Genomic DNA, 21,473 nt, shown 5'->3' with positions numbered 1-21,473 from the left:
TCATACTTCCAGAGTTCTTAAGCTGATTCCTTCCCATCTGGATCAGTTGTTGCTTCTTACCTTTAGATTTTCGCTTGGATAATGACATGCCCTGTTTAGTCTTTGAGCCAGTAGATGTTGTTTGTGGGTGAGATTCTACCACACTCTGTATGATGAGTCAGTAGATGCAGTAAAAGGGTGTGCAGAATGACCTCCCTGTCAGTAGGTGGAGCTTGCTGGGAGTAGCAGGCTATAGTGTTGTTTTGGGATGCTGTAGCCAGCTCTTGTTCCTTTGGAGAAGCAGTCTTGTGCCTCACTTGGTGGGTGGGGCCCTGGGACTTCCAGGCGTGTCCTTATTCTCCACTGCAGTTATGAAAGGTCTGGGAGTGAGTTTGGGTGAAGCTGGGTTGGGTAAGCCTGCCCTCAGGCACCACAAATGCTGTTAACAGGGGTCAAAGGTTTATTCTCTCCTGGGCAAAGCTGTCAGGGAGGGGCTATAATGGACCCACTCAACCAGAAAGTCTGTGTATGTGGGTGGGGCTGTCTGAGACCTGCAGTTTGAAGCAGGCCTTGCTCCTTTCTTCCCTCCCCGACTCTGTGGCTTTTCCTGGGCCTCTGCCAGCAGGCAGGACCTCACACCAGCAGGTCTCCCCTGGCTGTGATGCAAGCCAAGAGGTTCCTTGGGCAGGATTGCAGCCTGGGTTGGGCATGTGGCCCTCCCATGGGAGGAGGTTGCCCCTCAAGCACGCTGATCCACCCGAAAGCACACACACCTCAGTATGCTTGTTCACAAATGTTCCTTCTGTGCCCCAGGGCAATGCGATCGAGAACTGGGTGTATGGGATCTGGTCTGCAGGCCTGACCCCTGGGCTTCGGAAGGTTCAATCCCTGACCCTGCCAAGGAAAGTGGTGTCAGTCCCAAGTCACCCATGGGGTGCCCAAGCTGGACAGATGTCTCTCAGCCTCAGGATCTGCCCTGTTTTCCTGGAGTCACCAGGCCAGCAGCACCTGGGAGGGCTGGCGGGTAGTGAGCTCACAATCTGAGTACCCTTCAGTTTGTTGTAGTGCCCCAAAATGAAAGGTCCTGTTCCCTGGAGATGCCTCCGGGTGGTGGCTAAATTGCCTCTCAGCAGCTGTGGACAGGGAAGGGGGAGGGGAGAATGAAGCAATATGGCACCTGCCAAACATCTTGGGTCTATGTGTGGGGAAGTGCCCCGAGGGAGCTGGGAGCCTGGTGCCCCATCAGCAAGAGGCTCACTGCTCACTGGCGCAGCCATCTCTGGGCTGGTGTTAGCAGGTCTCTCCAACTGCCCAGGAGCCCACTAGTAGTAGTCTAAGATGCAAGGGAGAGTAAAGTTAACTGCTCCACCTACCCTTGTCACTGGTCTCCAAGCCTCTGGGGGCCTTTCTCTTTCCAGTTCTCCTCCGCAACTTCTTCCTGTGGAGTCTCCTGTAATCTCAGGTACCCTTCCTTCTGACCCTCATCTGATGTATGTTTGCTTATTTTTTTCACTTTCTTGTAAAATCTGTCTTTTTTGCACAGACACTCTGGCTGGCAGCTTTTCTCATCTGCCATCTCGTATCCCTTCTCTCTCATTGTTTTAGGCCCAAAATAAAACTTTCTTTACACTTGAACAATCCCCATTTGCCATCCAGTGTTTGTGTAAATAAGCCTTAGCATATATGACAACTGAGTTAAACATGTCTCATTTGTCTATAAGAGAGTCAAGCATAAATCTATTTGCCTGCTGTAGTCTTACAGCACTAGCTGGTGGCCCAAACAAACCAAGCTAGCAGGCACACCGCTACACTAGCACTTGGTCCTGGCTTTGGTTAGAATCACAAGAGGACCAGGTGACTTCTCTGGAGGCCTTTCCTACAGAGATGTAGTGCTACACATTCACCTGTGAAATAACTATTGATTTTTGTTTTGTTTACAAAATGGAACTACAAGCCTATAAAAGTCTAAGCATAGGTATTCTGATTGAAAATTGTCCAAAGCTCATTTACACAGAAATGTGAGCAGAAACGTTTACCATAATTATTTTTTTAATTATGAATTTTAAGTTACACAGTTAACACATGAATACATTCTTATAAAAAGTAAAAAGTTTTCAGGTAAGGACAAAAAAAATCTTTTATGAAGACTATATGACCCTTCTTCATTCTCCTCCCTGATATGTTTCTAACTCATACTGGATAAGTTATCCAAAATGACAGTTCTGAATATCTTATCTGAATATTTATTTAACTAAAGCACACTGAACTCATAAATATATTTCGTTATACAAGCAGAATAATAAACAATGAGACTGAGGATTTTTATTTTTGTTTTGGGGGGGCAAACACAAAGCTCATTTCTCTTTGTGAGATCAGACTAAAATATATGAGACTAACAATGGAACCCTTTTTCCTTCTTATAATTCATAATTCTATCTGGAACTCTGCCTCTCCCTTCCAACATCATTTTGTCAGGATAGACATGAACTGTGCCAAACGCTTGGCTGTCTGGAGCTGTTTCAATAACTCCTTCTAGACTGACATGGTGTACACCAAAAGGATCTGCAGAGTAGCCACCATCATGAGTGTGACCAGCAAGGAAACACACCACACACTCATGGGACCAAATGACTGCCAGGGCGTCTCTGTAGTTCCAGGCCAGGCATACGTCGTCGGAGGACTCTGAGAAAATGGGAAGATGGCCTGTTAAAGAAAAGAAGAGTTATGAGCCTATTAACCACTTCAGTATAAGCGTTGACTATAGTCGACAGATGAACGCACACAGCCGAGCATCGACTTTAGCCAACAGCCGTGATATGACTTTTCTAATTTTTCATTTATCAAAATAAAATTGTGAACATTTAAAAATAACATAATGAAAACATATATGTACATGTTACCTATTCTGATTTACATTACAAGTAAAGCTGCCTGTAAAGTAAAACAAGCTTTCGTGCTTTAAAGCTTTCCTCATCACACAAGAGCAAAACGGATTCGTCGTCAACGCACAGCACAAACTATCGTGCGGACTAGGAATGCTGGCTGTGGGCAAGGTTTCGTGGCCTGTGAGCACCATACTGAAGTGGTTAAGAAATATCTCTTCCATCAAAACAAATGGCTAAAGCTAGTACTCAGGGAAAAAAAATTGTGTATTGCTATCTCATTATCCAAATTGACTAAACCAGAGAGAACCCACATATAGGAAGAACTAGATCATCTCTACAGCCAAGTCTCTGGAGCATAGAAAGAAGGGCAGGACAGTTCACATCAGGTGGGAGAGGTTCCTATAGAGGCAAAACCCTGAGATCTCGGAGGCCTACATAGTCTCAAGCTGCCCAAACACCAAAGAAGACCAAGGATATCCTGTTGAGGGCAGTCTAAAAGGCACCCAGAAATCAGGCAGTCCTGTACCACAATCCAATCTCATTGAATGCCTTAAATATGAATGTTATATACATAGAAAAATATACTACTAAATAGAAGAACAGCTTAAGGATGGGCCATGGAGTATGTGTCATTTATACAAACACTCAATGCCTCAGAACTGCAGCCACCAACCCCGGGCGATGGACTGGTGGGTGAGCTGTGCACCATTGAGTGGTGGGTGAGTGAGTGAAGCTTCATCTGTATTTACGGTGGCTCCCCATCTCTTGCATCACCACCTCAGCTCCACTTCCCCTGCCAAAAATGTTGGGACCGCTGCATTTGAATTTATTCATGGGACTGTAAATGCTGCCATGAGTTAGGCATACTCACTTCACAGATTAGAAAACTGAGTTAAAGCAGGGAAGATTTATACTGAGGTCCCACAGGAGACATGCAGAAGTAGAGCCAAGACAACTTCTAATTCCCAATGCCAACACATCTATAAGCCCATACCATATATCAAGCCACAGTTTTCATTCTAAAGTAGGTGTACCATAGCTCACTGGTCTCTGCTTCTTCCTATAAAATTACTTTTTTTTTTCTGCTACTGTTCATTTTTTTCTGAAATTTAAACATGCTTCTGTTTAATATCTATTTGTTTGTAATACAAGTTAAAAGAAAAAAAGCAGGGAGGGCTTGGGAGGAAGAGGTTAACAGATCCCTAAAGCAGGAAAGGTATGCATATGTACATGCATGCCCAGGTGCACAAACACACTAACTACAACTCTCAGGGCTGAGAGTCCAAAGGGTCTGGGTAGCTCTCTAGTAATAGTACCTAGAATCCATACTGAATCTATCAAGTCCCTGTAGCTTCTGACACAGTTAGTTGCTCCCTTCTCCTTGAAACACTTGGCTTCCAGGACACCGCTAGGCTTTCCTAATGGTGTCTTCCTAGTTTTACCCCAAACTTGACAGCCACTAACTTCCAATCTCCTTGGAACCCTGCTGGTTCCTCCTCATTTCCCCAGCATCTTATCAGGAGTGCCTAAATGCTTGGCTCTTACACTTCTGTTTCTACACCTAATGTGTTGGTGATCTCCTAAGTGATTTACATGCATTAAATATCATCTATAATCCACATCCTTCTCACTTCCATATTTATATATCTACCCTAAATCCATTCTGAATCTCCAGCTTATGTGTCCACACTGCCCACTCAACATCCCCACTGATGTCTAAGAGGCATTTGAAACTTACTATTTCCAAACCTGTGCCCCCTGCCCTTCCCACTCAAACCCCCTCACCCTGCTGTGTTCCCCATCTCAGCTAATATCATTCCAACTGCATGGCCAAAACTCAAAAAGTGGCCAAAATGACATCTGAGTAGCCACAATGAAAGTTAAAAAGCAAACAAAAACAAAGGGAAATTTAACTTTACTAAAGAAAACCTGAGACATTCAATTGTTAAAGGTTTGCGTATCCAGTTTCTAAGCTTATGGCAAATGAAGGAAGAAACTGAAAAGACTGTTAAGTAGATATGTATATTGCCATCAGAAAAAAGAAAAGGGAAGGATACAGGATAGAGTGGGAAAAAGGACTGGATATAAAACATGGATTCTAGTCTCAGTTCTGTCAGTTGCTGTATGATTTTTGCTATATAATTTAATCACTTTGGGCTTCAGTTTATCTTTTTTTTTTTTTTTTTTTTTTTTGAGACAGAGTCTCGCTTTGTTGCCCAGGCTAGAGTGAGTGCCGTGGCGTCCTAGCTCACAGCAACCTCAAACTCCTGGGCTCGAGTGATCCTTCTGCCTCAGCCTCCCGGGTAGCTGGGACTACAGGCATGCGCCACCATGCCCGGCTAATTTTTTATATATATATCAGTTGGCCAATTAATTTCTTTCTATTTATAGTAGAGACGGGGTCTCGCTCTTGCTCAGGCTGGTTTTGAACTCCTGACCTTGAGCAATCCGCCCGCCTCGGCCTCCCAAGAGCTAGGATTACAGGCGTGAGCCACAGCGCCCGGCCCAGTTTATCTTTAAAATTAAAAGGTTTGGCTATATGATCTCTAGGTCCCTTTCAGCTCCAGTGCTTCTAAAAAGTAACAGGTACAGCCTAGCAGTGGAAAACTAAGTAGCAGACACAAGTCAAGAAGTATCCTAGTTTGAGACCACTTATTATAGAGCCAAATGGTGTCCCATTGTCCCAACAGTCCCTGAGAGTACTTAATCTTTTCCAAGTCTTAAATGACACTTGATAGTCCAACAGTAGCAGAAATATTCCTGCTCTATCTACATGTTTTTACCACATTATTGTAAGAATAATAAGTAAAAACTACATTTATAGGTTGAAATATAGTTTTATATTACCAACTATCCAAATAGCTTATCATTTCCAAAGGGTTTTCACATTCATAATTTCATCTGGGGCACTATTGAGAACACTGCAGTCTGTACATTCGATATTTGTCCAGGGCTACACAGTTCACATAAACAATACCCAGAATGGGGTCCGATCCTTCCGGCTCTCAATCCAGTCTTCTCACCTATTATCCCATATTGATTCTAATTCTAACATAAGGGCTCTAATCTCAGCCCCCAACCAGTCCACCAGCCATGCTGTAAATCCAAATTTGGTTCTTCATGTGTGCACACATGCACATGTGTACATGTTAGTGTGTTGTAAGCACCTCCATATCCCCACAATCTCTGATGGCAGTGTGTCTGTGAAAATGATTCTAAATGAAAATAATATATACCTTAGACACAGTTAGAGAACTGAAAGTACTCACTGCCAGTGGAGTCTGTAACATGGATCCCCATTATATCAGCTTTGTTTCACTGAGGCAGTAGTGGCCTCTCTTTGGTGGCACTTCAATAATAGGCAGGTCTCGTAGGGCTGAAATTTGATGTGGGGCCTGAACTGAATTTCTCAGTTAAAAATTACTGGCCAGGGTGGCTCATACCTGCAATCCTAGCACTTTGGGAGGCCGGGGCAGGAGGATCACTTGAGGCCCACCTGGGCAACACGAGATCCCCATCTCTATAAAAAAATAAAAATAAATAGCCAGGCATGGTGGCTACTGTAGTCCTGGCTACTGGGGAGGCTGAGGCAGGAGAATTTGCTTGAGCCCGGGAGTTTGTGACAGAGAGAGACCCTGTCTCTAAGAAAAAAATTAAAAATAAAATTAACCTCATAAATAGATCCCATTTGGGATCCCATTCTACTTTGAAACCCAAAAGGCCAACTGATAGGTTCTAATATAGGGCAAGATTTTTTATTTTACAATCCTTTCCTCATTCACCCTTAAATATTACTTTTATATACAGGTTGTTTCTCAATAAAAATTTTTAAACTAAGCATCCATTTTATAGAAAAAGGATATCAAAACAAAAATATTGCTAGTCTATTTTAAAGTTTAACGTTTCCCAATCTCTAAAATGCTAGTGTAATCAGATAGACAATTTAAATACTTACTCACGATCACCACTTTTTCTTGGTTTGTGTCAGAGAATGTAAGAACTTCATTCAACCAGTTCAGCTGTTCTTGACTGAATCCTCCATTAAACTGGACAAACTGGGGCTCAGAAAGTCCTGAAATAAATTCAAGTAAGTCAGACCCACCAAATATCATTTTTCCCCTTCTTTGGGCATTCAAATTTAGCTAATGCAGATACATTTGTTCTTTTCTTTAGTAATATTTGATTAGCAGCAATCAACTTAAAAAAGGAAATCTCAAGAAGTCAGAGCAACATTTAAATAAACCACACCACATCGCACTCCTAATCTTAACATTCCCCTGCTTACTTCACTGGTTTGCCACTACATTGAAAACAAAATACAGACTCCTTGCTACGGCCACCGAGCCACTATGTAGTCTTTCCCCTGTTTACTCTCCAAAATCATCTTGTACCCCCTGGTCCTTTTCTGTGTTCTTCAATGATGCCAAAGTCTTAATCCGCTTCATGCCTTTGCGTTTGCTTTTCCCTCTGTCTGCTAGTCCTGAACCTCCTCCTTTCCAAGGGTGACACCTTCGTGTCATCTAAGTTTAGGCTTAGATGTTTTTCTCCATGGAGAGGCTTTCTCTGATGACCCAATGTAAAACAGTACCCCTAGTCCTTTTCTATAATATCATACTCTATTTTCTTGGTAGCACTTATCACTGTGGAAATAATCTTGTTTCTGTTTCATTTATCACTTGCCCTGCCCACCTACCGCTTTTGTTCCCTTCATTCAGTCCATAAAAAAAGTGATATTGTCAGTATTGTTTACAGCTCTGAATAGTTATCCCTAGAAAAAGTGCCTGGCCTGGAATAGGCATTCAAATATCTGTTAAGTAAATTAATCTTGAATCAACTGTAACCAATCCATCTAAGATCAGGCTTGTGAGAAATCCTGACCCTGAACAACAGCGACAATATACTTTTACCTTAATTGTCCATCTTCCTGCTGAATAAAAGGTAGCTGAAGAATTTAAAGACAATGTATTAGATTCTCAGCTCAAAGGAATAATTCACCTTGAGGACTATTCAGTTCCGTATTTGGATTGTGCTCCCTCAGCATCTTCATACACTGCTGGTATTTTGGAGAAGACTGATCCATGCCCAAGACACTCAAGTCATAAGCATCAAGTAAAATAAACCGGAATTTAGGGAATGGTACAAAATGGTAAGCATAGTAATTCTCTGAAGGCACAGTCTCAGGATGATGCACAATATGGGCTTCTAGAAACTTTGTGTTAAGTTTAGAGTTTGTTAAATAGTCTCTACTGAAGTTATAGAACTCATGATTTCCCCATGTATGGTGAACTGGAACTTTAAGCTTCTTGAATGTGTTCATAACAAGTTCTAGGGACTTCTCTGATGTTTTATACTGTGCATTATACCCATCAATGACATCTCCAAGCTGAAGGACACAACAGAGTGTGCTGCTTTCATTATTCCAGTCTTCAATGGCCTCCTGTAAGTGAAGAAGACTGTGTCTGTAGTATCGCCGCCTGTTTCCTTGGAAATTATAGCCATCTTCTAAATCAGCATATTGAATATCTGCAATAACTCCAAAGGAGAAGAGACGCTCTGAACTCTCACTTAGGGTATCAGGATTGGGTTTATCATCCATAACCTCCAAACAGGTATCTAAATAAACTAAACAAAGTAAAAAAGATAACTAAGTTATAAATATTTTTATTTCTTAATTTGAAGATAATGGTAAAATGACTATTAAACTTAATGGTTAATTTACTAGGCAGCTTGATATTGGAAAAATTACATGGGCTTTAGAGTCCAACGCTCTTCAGTCGAAATTACTAAACCTCTAAAATGCTTCAGTTTTCTCTTCTGTAACCTCCACCCTTTAGAAGAGTAACAATTTACAAAAGGGTACTATCCTATCAATGAACAGGCATTCTATTTCTAGTAAAGCCAAATTCAAATCTGGAATAATTCTAATTTTTGAGAAATACTTATACACACATACCCTCCCATAAACATCAAATAATTCTATCAAAACTTCAAGGTTTTTTTGGAAAGTTGTTTGTATATTACACTCACTTATTTTAAGTACTTTGTAAAAGGGTCCCATTATGGGTTATTTCATGTCAGACTGACTCTTTTCTCATCAGTGGGGGGTAGGCACTTGAAGTTAGTTTCTTCTATTTTATCTCTGAAGTAACAGGGGATTTGAGGAGCAATAAAAATATGAAAAGAGAGAAATAATCTTAAACTCCCCCCAAAAAAATCCACCACAAAAACTATGACATTGATGTGACTATTATCATGTCTGTGAGCAGTGATTCCTGGTTCTTCAATAGTTGGATTCTAATTTGAACCAGGTTTTTTATCCTGAATATTAATCTACCCCCAAAATCAAACAGTAAATATGAAATCTTTTCTTCTTACATATGATCTCTGCTCTGCCTCAGTGGCCAAGAAGAACAAGAGATTTAAACTTGAAAAAAACCATTATTAGATTGATTAAAATCTAAATTATAATCTCTTAAAAGAGCCAAGAACACTAACGGTTAAAACAAAAATCAAAGACCAAGATCCTAAATTATCAACTACTTTTGTTGTAAAGACTACAGTAATAAACTATTGCTGTATTGTCTGAATTTATTTAAACCTAAAAATTCATCTTTCTAAAATTACTTTCAGATTCCTAGTCTCTAGTCATTTGCCGAATGCGCCTACAGAGTCCATATTTAATCCTCTACAGACATGTGAGACTTCTATTGCAACAGCACTTCTATCAGAGATGGAGGCAGCAACTCCACAGCCGGAATAAGGGCAGACTTCAATTTGGCTTATTTGAGAGTTAAGGGCTTCTTTTCATTCTAAAATAATTGTCACTAATGACAGACTCTCTAATTAACCCGATTATGCGCTTCAGCTACTTTCCTTTCTTCCTTAATCTGGTTGGGCATAACTAGCCCTAAAATATGTAAAACACCAGAAAAAAAGAGATGGAAATCTTTCAAAATGGTTTGGTGTTCTCATGCTGTTATTTTTTATTTGCTCATTTCTTCCTACAACTCTATCTGAAAACCTCACTAGATATCAAGTCAGTAAATATATAACCAGGGGTATATAAATGAGAGACAATCTGATTTGAAAGGTGAACTCTGATATAATTACAAGAAATACAAAACCCAACTAAGTCGGCTGAAAATCTCTAGCCTTGTTAGGTTTCAAACATTTGTGATTCCAAGTTCAGCATTAAAAGGAGAATCAAATCAAAAGATGATTTAGCAAGTATATCACATAAACAATATGAAAGCTTAAGAGAAAACTGTTTCTGAGTATGCTCTTATCCCCTGCTAAATGAACTTCTTTGTTTTTGGATCTCCTTGAGGAGATTTACTCCTAATTAATTTGATCTTCTCTCCAGTACACAGCTGTTATTTTTGCCTACCTAGCACTCATTTCCTGTTCTTGATGTATTAATAATAGCACCCTAATTTTCCTTTAGGCATCTATCCAGTTCCCCTTTCTCCATTCCTGTGTGACCTCCACCCCCAGCTAGGGAAGTAGAATGGGAAACACATGACCCAGGCCTGGTCTATAAAAGCCCAGCTTTCCTCTGGCCAGTTATGGGTAGGTAAATAATCTCTACTAAGTCTATCAGCATCAGCCTGGGACATTTGCTGGAACTATTAGCAAAAGTACTGCCACTAATTCTGCCAAACTGATACACTAAGACTAGGGTTTTTAGAGAAAAGTTAACTGAGAAGAAACACAAAACAGAAGGAAGCAAATCTGAATGATGGGAAGTAGAGTCCTGGCAACATTAGTTGAATACCTGCAAACCACCTGTCCAGGCTAGAACTGTTGTTGGTCATTTAGTTATGTATATCAGCCAATAAAATCCCCCTTGAGCTTAAAGACAAATCCAATTGATTTTCTGTCATTTGATACCAAAATCCTGTCAAATACACCTTCCACTGGAACGCCGTTCAGTTTAGGGAAACTCAAAGCTATATTAAGATTTGCCAACCTTTTAAAGAAAGTTAAGCAATGTGGAGAGAACTACTAAGGGGCACACATTTCAAAATAGCATTGTGTTCTGAGACAGAAAAAAGATCCAAAATGTTGACTCGATAAGCTTTTAAAACAAGGTTAGAAATAGGAAGGTAACTTACAATTTTATTAAACAAAGAAATTATTTTGAAAAACAGAAACTTAAATTTGTACAGGTTATTCTTTATTCAAGATGCTTATGACCAGAAGAGTTTTGGACTTCAAATGTTTTCAGATTTGGAATACATTTACCAGTTGAGCATACTTAATCTGAAAATCAAAAACCCAAAGCACTCCAATGAGCATTTCCTTTTGCATGTCATGTCAGCACTCAAGTTTCAGATTTTGGAGCATTTCAGTTTTCAGGAACATATTCAGGTAGACAATCAGGGTCAGAAGTGAGTAAGGCAGGGCAAAAAGAACTAAGTAGGCAGGGAATTGAGTCTCGTACCTAGTTTAGCCTTTCATTTTATGGTTCACGGAGATGTCAGGGATCTAAGAAAGACTGGTCCTGGTGAGTAGAGAGATCAAAAACACAAAGCCACCTACAGTGAGGAAACAGAATTAATACAAATTCTAATGTCACCGAACTTTTTCAAAATACTCTCTCCTCTACCGAATACATACACACAAAAATGCATATGTAGAGGATAATAAATTTTGAAGTTAGCAGTGAGTACATGAGATTTATTCATTACTTTCATATATATTTAAAAGTGTCTATAATACAAAGTTTTTTTTAAAAGATCTAAAATTTACAGAAAATAGAATCTGGAAAATGTAGAAGACTAAAGGAAATATTTTGTTTTTGAATAGAAAAGAGAATGGCAAATTTTTAGTTGTTATCGGGAAAAAAAAACCCAAACTCTGTAAAATAATTTACAGAATTATTATAAAAGAAATTTATTCTTTGCCAAATATATGTAACCATTGCCTGGGGAGAAATGCCCAAGAAGTCTTGAGCAAGTGGTTCCAAGGTGGTTGGGTTACAGTGTGGTTTTATATAATTTAGGGAAACAGGAATTGCAGGTAAAATCATAAATCAACACATGGAAAGTATACATTGGTTTGGCCTGAAGAGGCAGGAAATCTTAAAGGGGCTTATAGCTTGTAGGTAGGTTCAAAGATTCTTTGATTGGGAATTAAAGAAATAAAATTGGCCAGGCATGATGGCTCATACCTATAATCCCAGCACTTTGAGAAACTGAGGCAGGAGAAATGCTTGAGGCCAGGCATTCAAGACCAACCCGTACAACATAATGAGACCCTGTCTCTACAAAAAAATAAAATAAATTAGCTGGGTGTGGTGACTCATGCCTATAGACCAAGCTACTCAAGAGGCTGATGCAGGAGGATTGCTTGAGCCCAGGAATTCGAGGTTACAGTGAGCCATTACAGTGAGCTATGATGGTGCCACTGCAGCCTAGGCAACAAAGCAAGATCCTGTCTCTAAAAAGCAAAAAAAAAGAAAAAAGAAAAAGAAAACTTTAAAAGATTTTCTCTCGGGGGAGCAAGATGGCGGACGAATAACACTGCCAGACAGAGGGTCTCTGCAGAAAAGACCGATTCTAGCAGAAACTAGAGGAAAGAAGCAAGAAGACGAGCATACAGCGGACAAGGGCCGGAAGGAGGGGTACCTGAGACACCGGGAGACTCCACGGGAGGAGGCTGCGGAGGAGAACTGGAGGCTGAGACCACCGGAGCAGCCCGGAGACCAGCGGCAAGGGTAGGTGGATCTGCTGTTCCCCCTCCCCTGCATTCGGGACTGCTGGTGGGCTCCCCAGCGGGTGGAGAGACCTGCGGACATCAGCCCAGAGACTGCCGCCGCCTGCCAACGGTGAGCCTGTAGCAGACGTGGCACCAGGTTCCCAACTTCCTCCGGGCACCTCCGTGTGCACGGACCCGAGCCACGCGGCAGGCGCCATATTGCCTCCTCCTCCCCTCCGCCGACCCTACCCGCGGCTGCCCAGAGAGACAATACAGCCACCAGCCGGAGGCACCTCCAGGGAACGGGACCTTCCCGTTTGGGACCCCGCCCGCCCTCCCAGGTGCTGCTGGCACCGTGTTCCCAGGAAAACAGTGCCGACTCAGAGGCTGAGAGACATAGACCCAGCTTGGGCTCCCTGTGGGTGAATTAGGACCGGAAATCCTCTCCCTGGTGGGAATACAGTTTGAACTCTGGGACCCAGAGGTCGGACCTGCAGACCAGATCCCCTGCACCGAGGGCTAGCATTGCCCGGGGCACAGAAGGGTTATACGTGAACAGCCTACTGAGGACTGTGTGCCTCCAGGGGCGGATCGGCGCCCTAGAGGGCAACCCTCCTCCCAGGAGGAGGCCGTGCGCCCAACCCAGGTGGCGTTCCTGTGCAGGGAACCTCCCCGCCGGCGCCGGCACCACAGTCCGGGGAAGCCTGGTGGCTTGTGGTCTGGCCTGCTGGCAGAGGCCCAGGAGTAGCTGCAGAGTTGGGGAGGGTGGAAAGAAGCGAGGCCTGCTGCAGACTGCGGGTCTCAGACAGCCCCACCCCCACACCCAGACTTTCTGGCTGAGCGGGACCATTCCAGCCCCGCCCTGACAGCAGAGAACAGAACTTTGACCCCTGCTAACGGCCTGAGGGCAGGCTTACCCAACCCAGCTCCGCCCAGAACCAGAGCTGATAACAGGACTCAAAATCAACACCATAGCCTGTTCCTCCAAGCAAACGCCACCTACTGACAGGGACGGCATCTTGCACAGCCTTTCCACGGCACCCACTGACTCAATATACAGGGAGTGGTCCAATTTCACCCACAGGCACCACCTAACGCCTCAGAAACTAAACAAGGTGTGTGAATACCCAAACAATAACCTAAGGAAAGAAACAACAACTGATCGACATGGGAAGAAATCAGCGAAAGAACTCAGGAAATATGAAGAACCAAACGGAAAACACACCCCCAAAGAGGAGCACCAGCCCCCTAGAAACGGACACCGACCAAAATCAGGCAACCAATATGACAGAAGAGGAATTTCGTATGTGGAACATAAGAACACTCACCCAGCTGCAACAACAACTCAACAACCAACACCAAGAAACCACAAAAAGTCTCCAGGATATGAGAAAAGAAATAGACACATTGAAGAAAAGTGTAACCGAACTCCTGGAAATGAAGAATCAATTCAAGGAACTACAAAATACAGTGGAAAGTCTCAAGAACAGGGTAGATGAAGCAGAAGAAAGAATCTCAGAGCTTGAAGATAACACCCTCCAATTAAATAAATCAGTCACAGAAATAGAGCAGAGAAACAAGAGAAAAGAGCAAAGCCTACAAGAGCTGTGGGATTATGTGAAGAAACCTAATGTGAGGGTCATAGGGTTACAGGAAGGGGAAGAAGACAACACTCAAGGGTTGGACAAGCTGTTTGAAGATATAATAGAGGAAAATTTCCCAGGCCTGGCTCAAAATCTTGATATACAAGTTCAAGAAGCTCAGAGGACCCCTGGGAGATTCAACGCAAACAGGAAGACGTCAGGACATGCAGTCATCAGACTAACCAAAGTATCAACTAAAGAGGCCCTTCTAAGAGCTGTAAGACAAAAGAAGCAAGTAACATACAAGGGAAAGCCAATTCGAATAACATCAGACTTCTCAAATGAGACTTTACAAGCAAGGAGAGACTGGGGCCCCATTCTCACTCTTTTGAAACAAAACAATGCCCAGCCTAGAATATTATTCCCTGCAAAACTAAGCTTCGTATATGAAGGAGAAATAAAAACATTCTCAGACAAGCAAAGGCTCAGAGAATTCACCAAGACAAGACCAGCCCTACAAGAAGTACTTAAAACAGCGTTATGCACGGAACATCATAAAAATAACCCACGAATATAAAAACAACCAAAACCCAAAGATATTAAAGGCCAGATATTACAATGGCTCAAGACAGAAATCATAGCAACAACATCCAACCCAACAGAATGATCAGTAATCTACCTTACCTATCAGTTCTCTCGATAAATGTGAATGGCTTAAACTCTCCACTCAAGAGACATAGGCTGGCTGAATGGATAAAAAAATACAGGCCAAGTATATGCTGTCTTCAGGAAACACATCTAACCTGTAAGGATGCATATAGACTAAAAATCAAAGGGTGGAGATCAATATTCCAAGCAAATAGAAGCCAAAAGAAGGCTGGTGTGGCAGTTCTAATTTCAGACGATTTAGTTTTTAAACCAACAAAAGTAGTAAAAGACAAAGAGGGTCATTATATAATGGTGAAGGGCACAGTCCAACAATAAGAGATAACAATTTTAAATATATATGCACCCAACTTAGGTGCACCCAGATTCATAAAGCAAACCTTACTGGAGCTAAGCAAATGGATTAATACCAACTCCATAATCGCCGGAGATTTCAACACCCCACTGACGGCACGAGACAGATCCTCCAAACAGAAAATTAATAAAGAAATAATGGACTTAAACAAAACTCTAGAACAATTGGGTCTGACAGACATCTACAGAACATTCTACCCAAAATCCACTGAATATACGTTCTTCTCATCAGCTCACGGGACATTCTCTAAGATTGACCATATCCTAGGATACAAAGAAAATCTCAAGAAATTTAAAAAAATAGAAATCATACCATGTACCTTCTCAGATCACAGTGGAATAAAACTAGAAATCAACCCTAACAGAAACTCACATTTCTACACAAAAACGTGGAAATTAAACAACCTCCTACTAAATGATTACTTCGTAAATGAAGAAATCAAGACGGAAATAAAAAACTTCTATGAAGAAAACGACAATGGAGAGACAAGTTATCAACTCCTCTGGGACACAGCTAAAGCAGTTCTGAGAGGAAAGTTTATCTCCATAAATGCCTATAACCAAAAGACAAGAAGATCACAAATAGACAATCTAATGAAACGACTCAAAGAGCTGGAAAAAGAAGAACAGACCAACCCCAAACCCAGCAGAAGAGGTGAAATCAACAAGATCAAATCAGAACTAAACGAAATTGAAAACAGGAAAGCTATTCAGGAGATTAATAAAACAAAAAGTTGGTTCTTTGAAAAAATAAACAAGATTGACACACCATTGGCTAAGCTAACGAAAAGCAGAAAAGAGAAATCTCTAATAAGCTCCATCAGGAATAAAAAAGGAGATATCACAACTGATCCCAAAGAGATACAAGATACAATTTATGAATACTACAAAAATCTTTATGCACACAAACAGGAAAATGTGGAGGAAATGGACAAATTTCTAGAAACACACAGCCTCCCTAGGCTCAACCAGGAAGAAATAGATTCCCTGAACAGACCAATCTCAACAGCTGAAATAGAAACAGCAATTAAAAATCTCCCGAAAAAGAAAAGTCCCGGTCCAGATGGCTTCACACCTGAATTTTACCATACTTACAAAGAAGAACTAGTACCTATCTTGCAGAAACTATTCCACAACATCGAGAAGAACGGAAACCTCCCGGACACCTTTTATGAAGCGAATATTACTCTGATACCAAAACCAGGAAAGGATGCAACAAAAAAAGAAAACTACAGACCAATATCCCTAATGAATATAGATGCAAAAATTTTCAACAAAATCTTAGCTAACCGAATCCAGACACTTATCAAAAAAATAATCCACCACGACCAAGTGGGCTTCATCCCAGGGATGCAGGGATGGTTCAACATACGTAAATCTATAAATGCAATTCACCACATCAACAGAAGCAAAAACAAAGACCACATGATTCTTTCAATAGATGCAGAAAAAGCTTTTGACAAAATTCAACACCCTTTCATGATACGAACACTTAAGAAAATAGGCATAGAAGGGACATACCTAAAAATGATACAAGCCATATATGACAGACCCATAGCCAACATCATACTGAATGGGGAAAGATTGAAATCATTCCCACTTAGAACTGGAACCAGACAAGGCTGCCCACTATCTCCACTTCTGTTCAACATAGTGCTGGAAGTCTTGGCTACAGCAATCAGACAGGAAAATGGAATCAAAGGTATCCAAATAGGGGCAGAAGAGATCAAACTTTCACTGTTTGCTGATGATATTGTATCTAGAAAACCCCAAGGATTCAACCAAGAAACTCCTGGAACTGATCAATGAATTTAGTAAAGTCTCAGGATACAAAATCAATACACAGAAATCAGAGGCATTCATATACGCCAACAACAATCTAATTGAGAACCAAATCAAAGACTCAATACCCTTCACAATAGCAACAAAGAAACTAAAGTACCTAGGAATATACTTAACCAAGGAGGTAAAAGACCTCTACAGGGAGAACTATGAAACACTGAGGAAGGAAATAGCAGAGGATGTAAACAGATGGAAATCCATTCCATGCTCGTGGATCGGCAGACTCAACATCATTAAAATGTCTATACTACCCAAACTGATCTACAGATTCAATGCAATACCTATTAAAATCCTATCAGCATTCTTCACAGATATAGAAAAAATAATTTTACTCTTTGTATGGAACCAAAGAAGACCCCGAATATCAAGAGCAATTCTAGGCAACAAAAACAAAATGGGAGGTATTAATATGCCAGATATCAAACTATACTACAAAGCTGTAGTAATTAAAACAATCTGGTATTGGCACAAAAATGGGAATATTGACCAGTGGAACATATCTGAGAATCCTGATATAAAACCATCCTCATATAGCCATCTAATCTTTGACAAAGCAGACAAAAACATACACAGGGGAAAAGAATCCCTTTTCAATAAATGGTGCTGGGAAAACTGGATAGCCACTTATAGAAGGCTAAAGCAGGACCCACACCTTTCACCTCTCACAAAAATCAACTCACGCTGGATAACAGACTTAAACCTAAGGTATGAAACTATTAGAATTCTAGAGGAAAATGTTGGAAACACTCTCCTAGACATCGGCCTAGGCAAAGAGTTTATGAAGAAGTCCCCAAAGGCAATCACAGCAGCAACAAAAGTAAATAAATGGGACATGATCAAACTAAAAAGCTTCTGCACAGCCAAAGAAACAGTCATGAAAGTAAACAGACAACCTACAGAATGGGAGAAAATTTTTGCATCCTACGTATCCGACAAAGAGCTCATAACTAGAATATACTTAGAACTCATGAAAATCAGCAAGAAAAAATCAAATAACCCAATTAAAAAGTGGGCAAAGGACTTGAACAGAAACTTTTCTAAGGAAGACAGAAGAATGGCCAACAAACATATGAAGAAATGCTCAACATCTCTAATCATCAGGGAAATGCAAATCAAAACCACAATGAGATATCACTTAACCCCAGTGAGAATGGCCTTCATCAAAAAATCTCCAAACAATAAATGCTGGCGTGGTTGCGGAGAGAGAGGAACACTCCTACACTGCTGGTGGGACTGCAAACTAGTTCAACCTCTATGGAAAGCAATATGGAGATACCTTAAAGCAATACAAGTGAATCTACCATTTGATCCAGCAATCCCATTGCTGGGCATCTACCCAAATGATCCAGTGACACTCTACAAAAAAGACACCTGCACTCGAATGTTTACAGCAGCACAATTCATAATTGCAAGGTTGTGGAAACAGCCCAAGTGCCCATCAATCCAAGAATGGATTAATAAAATGTGGTATATGTATACTATGGAGTACTATTCAGCTCTAAGAAACAATGGTGATATAGCACATCTTATATTTTCCTGGTTAGAGCTGGAACCCATACTACTAAGTGAAGTATCCCAAGAATGGAAAAACAAGCACCAGATATATTCTCCAGAAAACTGGTATTAACTGAGTAGCACCTAAGTGGACACATAGGTACTACAGTAATAGGGTATTGGGCAGGTGGGAGGGGGGAGGGGGGTGGGTATATACATACATAATGAGTGAGATGTGCACCATCTGGGGGATGGTCATGATGGAGACTCAGACTTTTGGGGGGAGGGGGGGAAATGGGCATTTATTGAAACCTTAAAATCTGTATCCCCATAATATGCCAAAATAAAAAAAAAAAAAAAGTTTTAGGAAGGGGTAAATATACCACTGGTAAAATGGCAAACTGTGAATTTCAAATGGAGTTGCAAATTCTACTTACTAGATGAAATAATTAAAGAACAGCTTTGAAAAAAAAAAAAAAAAAAAAAAAGATTTTCTCTCAAAATTCCTACAGAAAATCATGGTACAGGATAAGCAGCCAGTATTTTGTGAAAGCCACCTTAGGCATAAGTGATTTTTAAGAATAGGAAGAAATACCCAGAGATGCTTAATTGCTGAAAACTTGCTATAATTCAATAATAATAAACCTTCTCTAATACTTAAGACAGGCAGAAAGCTGAACTTCCTGTGGAAAGCCCCCAAGCATCTAGGACCAACTTGTGAAAGATGATATTGTGAAAAATGTTTCCTCTGCTCCAGTGTCAATGAAAAAAAGAGGGGGGTTGTTTCAGGAAAGTCCAGACATAATGAGAGAATTTGTTAACAGAGAAGATTATAATAGAAGCTCAAAGCCTTCCTGAGACACTAAGCAAAATGTCTCAGGAAGGGGTGGGTGAGCAAAACTTTCATATGCAAAGACCATGGAAAGATGAAAGGGAGAGAGTGTCTTAAAAACTGTTTTAAATTTTGCAATAACAGAAAAGTTGAGGCAGGAAATGTTTGTGGTTAGGCACAGGAATCAAGGATCTGGACCTAAGATGAAGCAAACATATTACAGTAACTGGCAAGTTCACAAAAAGTTAGGGCCTCCATATATTCGCCAAACCAGCCTAAAGTTATATCAAGCACAAAATGTGATCAGCCTAGTAACAATTGATAGAGCAAATTATCAGATGATATTAATCCATGGTCTATCTCAAGAAAAGTATCTAAATTGGGAAGGAAAACAAAACCATTTGGTGATCTTGGCAATTTAATATTAATAAAAGTGATAAGGCTTATAACTCTTTAGGTTAGGACTAACGTTTCAAAGGTCTATGAAATCAGGTTCAGAGGTATTATTAGCAATTCATCCAAAATATAGTTATAAAACACCTACTTTGAGCCAGGAACTGTTTTAGATGCTAATATTTTATTTAACATAATCAATTTAATATGAAGAAGTTATATAAAATGCTTTAATAAGCAAGGGTAAAGCTATTAAAAGTCAGTTTGGCAAATAAAATTTAATAGATCAGCAGGAAACACTGAATTCAATTTTAATTTATGTGTGTTTGATCAGTTGACCTATAATTGAGCAATTAAAGAAATGAACAATAATTTTTCATGCTCATTGCCTGAACAAGCAAGGTACTTTTATGTCTTTTTGTCAATTACAGGAAAAACTTCTCCAGGGGCAAACAAATACACAAAAATAAAAGGGCAAAAATATTACCCACAGGCAACTTTAATATAGAAAAATTAGTTTGATTACCGATTTGAAGTGTTGAGCAAACACCTAAGAACTTTGAGCAGAAATTTCAGAAAATTCCAGCTCAACTTAGAATCAAGAAACACCATACTATCAGCTTATAGGGAAAAACAAAACCAAAAGAAAAACCAACCATGCTCCAATCCAACAATCACTAGAGCATGAGCTGCTTCTGCTCAGTGGAAGCCCCTCGAAGAGAAGCCACACAGGAGTGGGATCTGTAATTAAGCAAAAGAGGGGCGATTTTCCCCCTTTTATTGTTTTTGCAAATCCACCACGGAGGTAGGGGGGAAGAGGGGAGTTAAGATTACAGATATTGAAATATAAATAAAGGCAGACACAACGAATGCAAAAGAGTTAAACTTTCACAAGGAATGAAAAATAAACCTATAAATGCTCTTAACCTCAATAATATGTGGATGTACTCAAGTAACACAAGCAGTTCCAGATGAGGAATCCATCAACAAACTTCCAACCACTAAATTGAAGGGGACAGGGGAGTCAGTGAAAGTATTTTAAGCAACTGGGAGCCAGGAAGACTAAGTTAAGGAATGGGATATCACGCAGTATATACTTCTACACTGCTATGCTTTATTAATTAGGTTACATTAGTTACATTATAATGCTGTTAGAATAACTAGAAGCGCCGGATACTTCAAGTCTTCCATGCCACTGTAACCACTCAAATGATCCTATCAGCAATTTAAAAAAAGAGTCAAGCGCATAATGGGTCTGCTTCTACTTTAAGAATGCAAAGGGGTAAACAACCTTGCAGCTCCTCTGGGCGGGCCTCCAGCTGAGAAGACTAGGGGAATAAGGGCGGCCAGACAAGATGGGGATGGGGGCTGCCCCGTCGCTCCAGTCTCGAGGCAGTGACTTTTCTCGTCCAACCTGGAAGTGTCCCCGGGGCGAGGAGCTAGCTGCGGTCGCCGAAGCCCCCGAACAAACCTGGGCGCCCCCAACGCTCAGGGCTGCCTGGCCTCGGCCCAGCCGCGCAGCCTGCGCCTCCAAGGCGGCCGCTCCCCAGGACCCCGCAGACCCTCAGCCCCGCGCGCTGCCCACCCCAGCCCTCCCGGGTACGCAGCCCCAGCCCAGCCCGCCCCGGACACCCCTCTACCTACCGCGCTCCGGCCCCCTCGGCTACGCCCTCCCTGACAACCAGCTAGGCAACCGCGCCACCATCGAGCGGAGCGGAGAGAGCGGCTCCCCCTGACTTCCGGAGG

The 21,473-nt window shown here is 41.2% G+C and overlaps 1 protein-coding gene across 5 annotated transcripts; it reads right to left on the bottom strand.

Annotated features, from left to right (window-relative positions):
- Window positions 1–2,279: 2,279 nt before the first annotated feature.
- On the bottom strand, window positions 2,280–21,462 carry ADPRM (ADP-ribose/CDP-alcohol diphosphatase, manganese dependent). 5 transcript variants are annotated; one of them, XM_075994099.1, is made up of 7 exons: window positions 21,372–21,460; window positions 12,494–12,699; window positions 11,308–11,401; window positions 7,860–8,486; window positions 6,820–6,936; window positions 6,134–6,240; window positions 2,594–2,682 (listed from the first exon to the last, which is right to left on the bottom strand). In XM_075994099.1, exons 4-6 carry the CDS (start codon window positions 8,458–8,460, stop codon window positions 6,164–6,166), a joined length of 795 nt encoding a protein of 264 aa, XP_075850214.1. In that variant the 5' UTR covers window positions 8,461–8,486; window positions 11,308–11,401; window positions 12,494–12,699; window positions 21,372–21,460; the 3' UTR covers window positions 2,594–2,682; window positions 6,134–6,163. The 5 variants fall into 5 exon arrangements, with proteins under 5 accessions (XP_075850211.1, XP_075850213.1, XP_012633106.1 ...); XM_075994096.1 differs by lacking the exon at window positions 6,134–6,240 and having other exon boundaries at window positions 2,280–2,682; XM_075994098.1 differs by lacking the exons at window positions 6,134–6,240; window positions 12,494–12,699 and adding an exon at window positions 12,037–12,129 and having other exon boundaries at window positions 2,280–2,682; window positions 21,372–21,446.
- Window positions 21,463–21,473: the final 11 nt, after the last annotated feature.

The sequence above is a fragment of the Microcebus murinus genome, chromosome 18, assembly GCF_040939455.1.
Source record: "Microcebus murinus isolate Inina chromosome 18, M.murinus_Inina_mat1.0, whole genome shotgun sequence".
Classification (NCBI taxonomy): Eukaryota; Metazoa; Chordata; class Mammalia; order Primates; family Cheirogaleidae; genus Microcebus; species Microcebus murinus.
This window is presented reverse-complemented; position numbering and strand designations above follow the sequence as displayed.

What these genes read in the sequence shown, in the direction of transcription:
- ADPRM (XM_012777647.3), bottom strand. Translation starts at nt 8,460, where the DNA reads ATGGATGATAAACCCAATCCTGATACCCTAAGTGAGAGTTCAGAGCGT. An exon ending in GGAACTGAATAGTCCTCAAG is followed by an intron (nt 6,937 to 7,859) that starts GTGAATTATTCC and finishes AATTTATTTCAG; the next exon opens with GACTTTCTGAGCCCCAGTTT. An exon ending in AGAAAAAGTGGTGATCGTGA is followed by an intron (nt 2,683 to 6,819) that starts GTAAGTATTTAA and finishes TTTCTTTAACAG; the next exon opens with GCCATCTTCCCATTTTCTCA.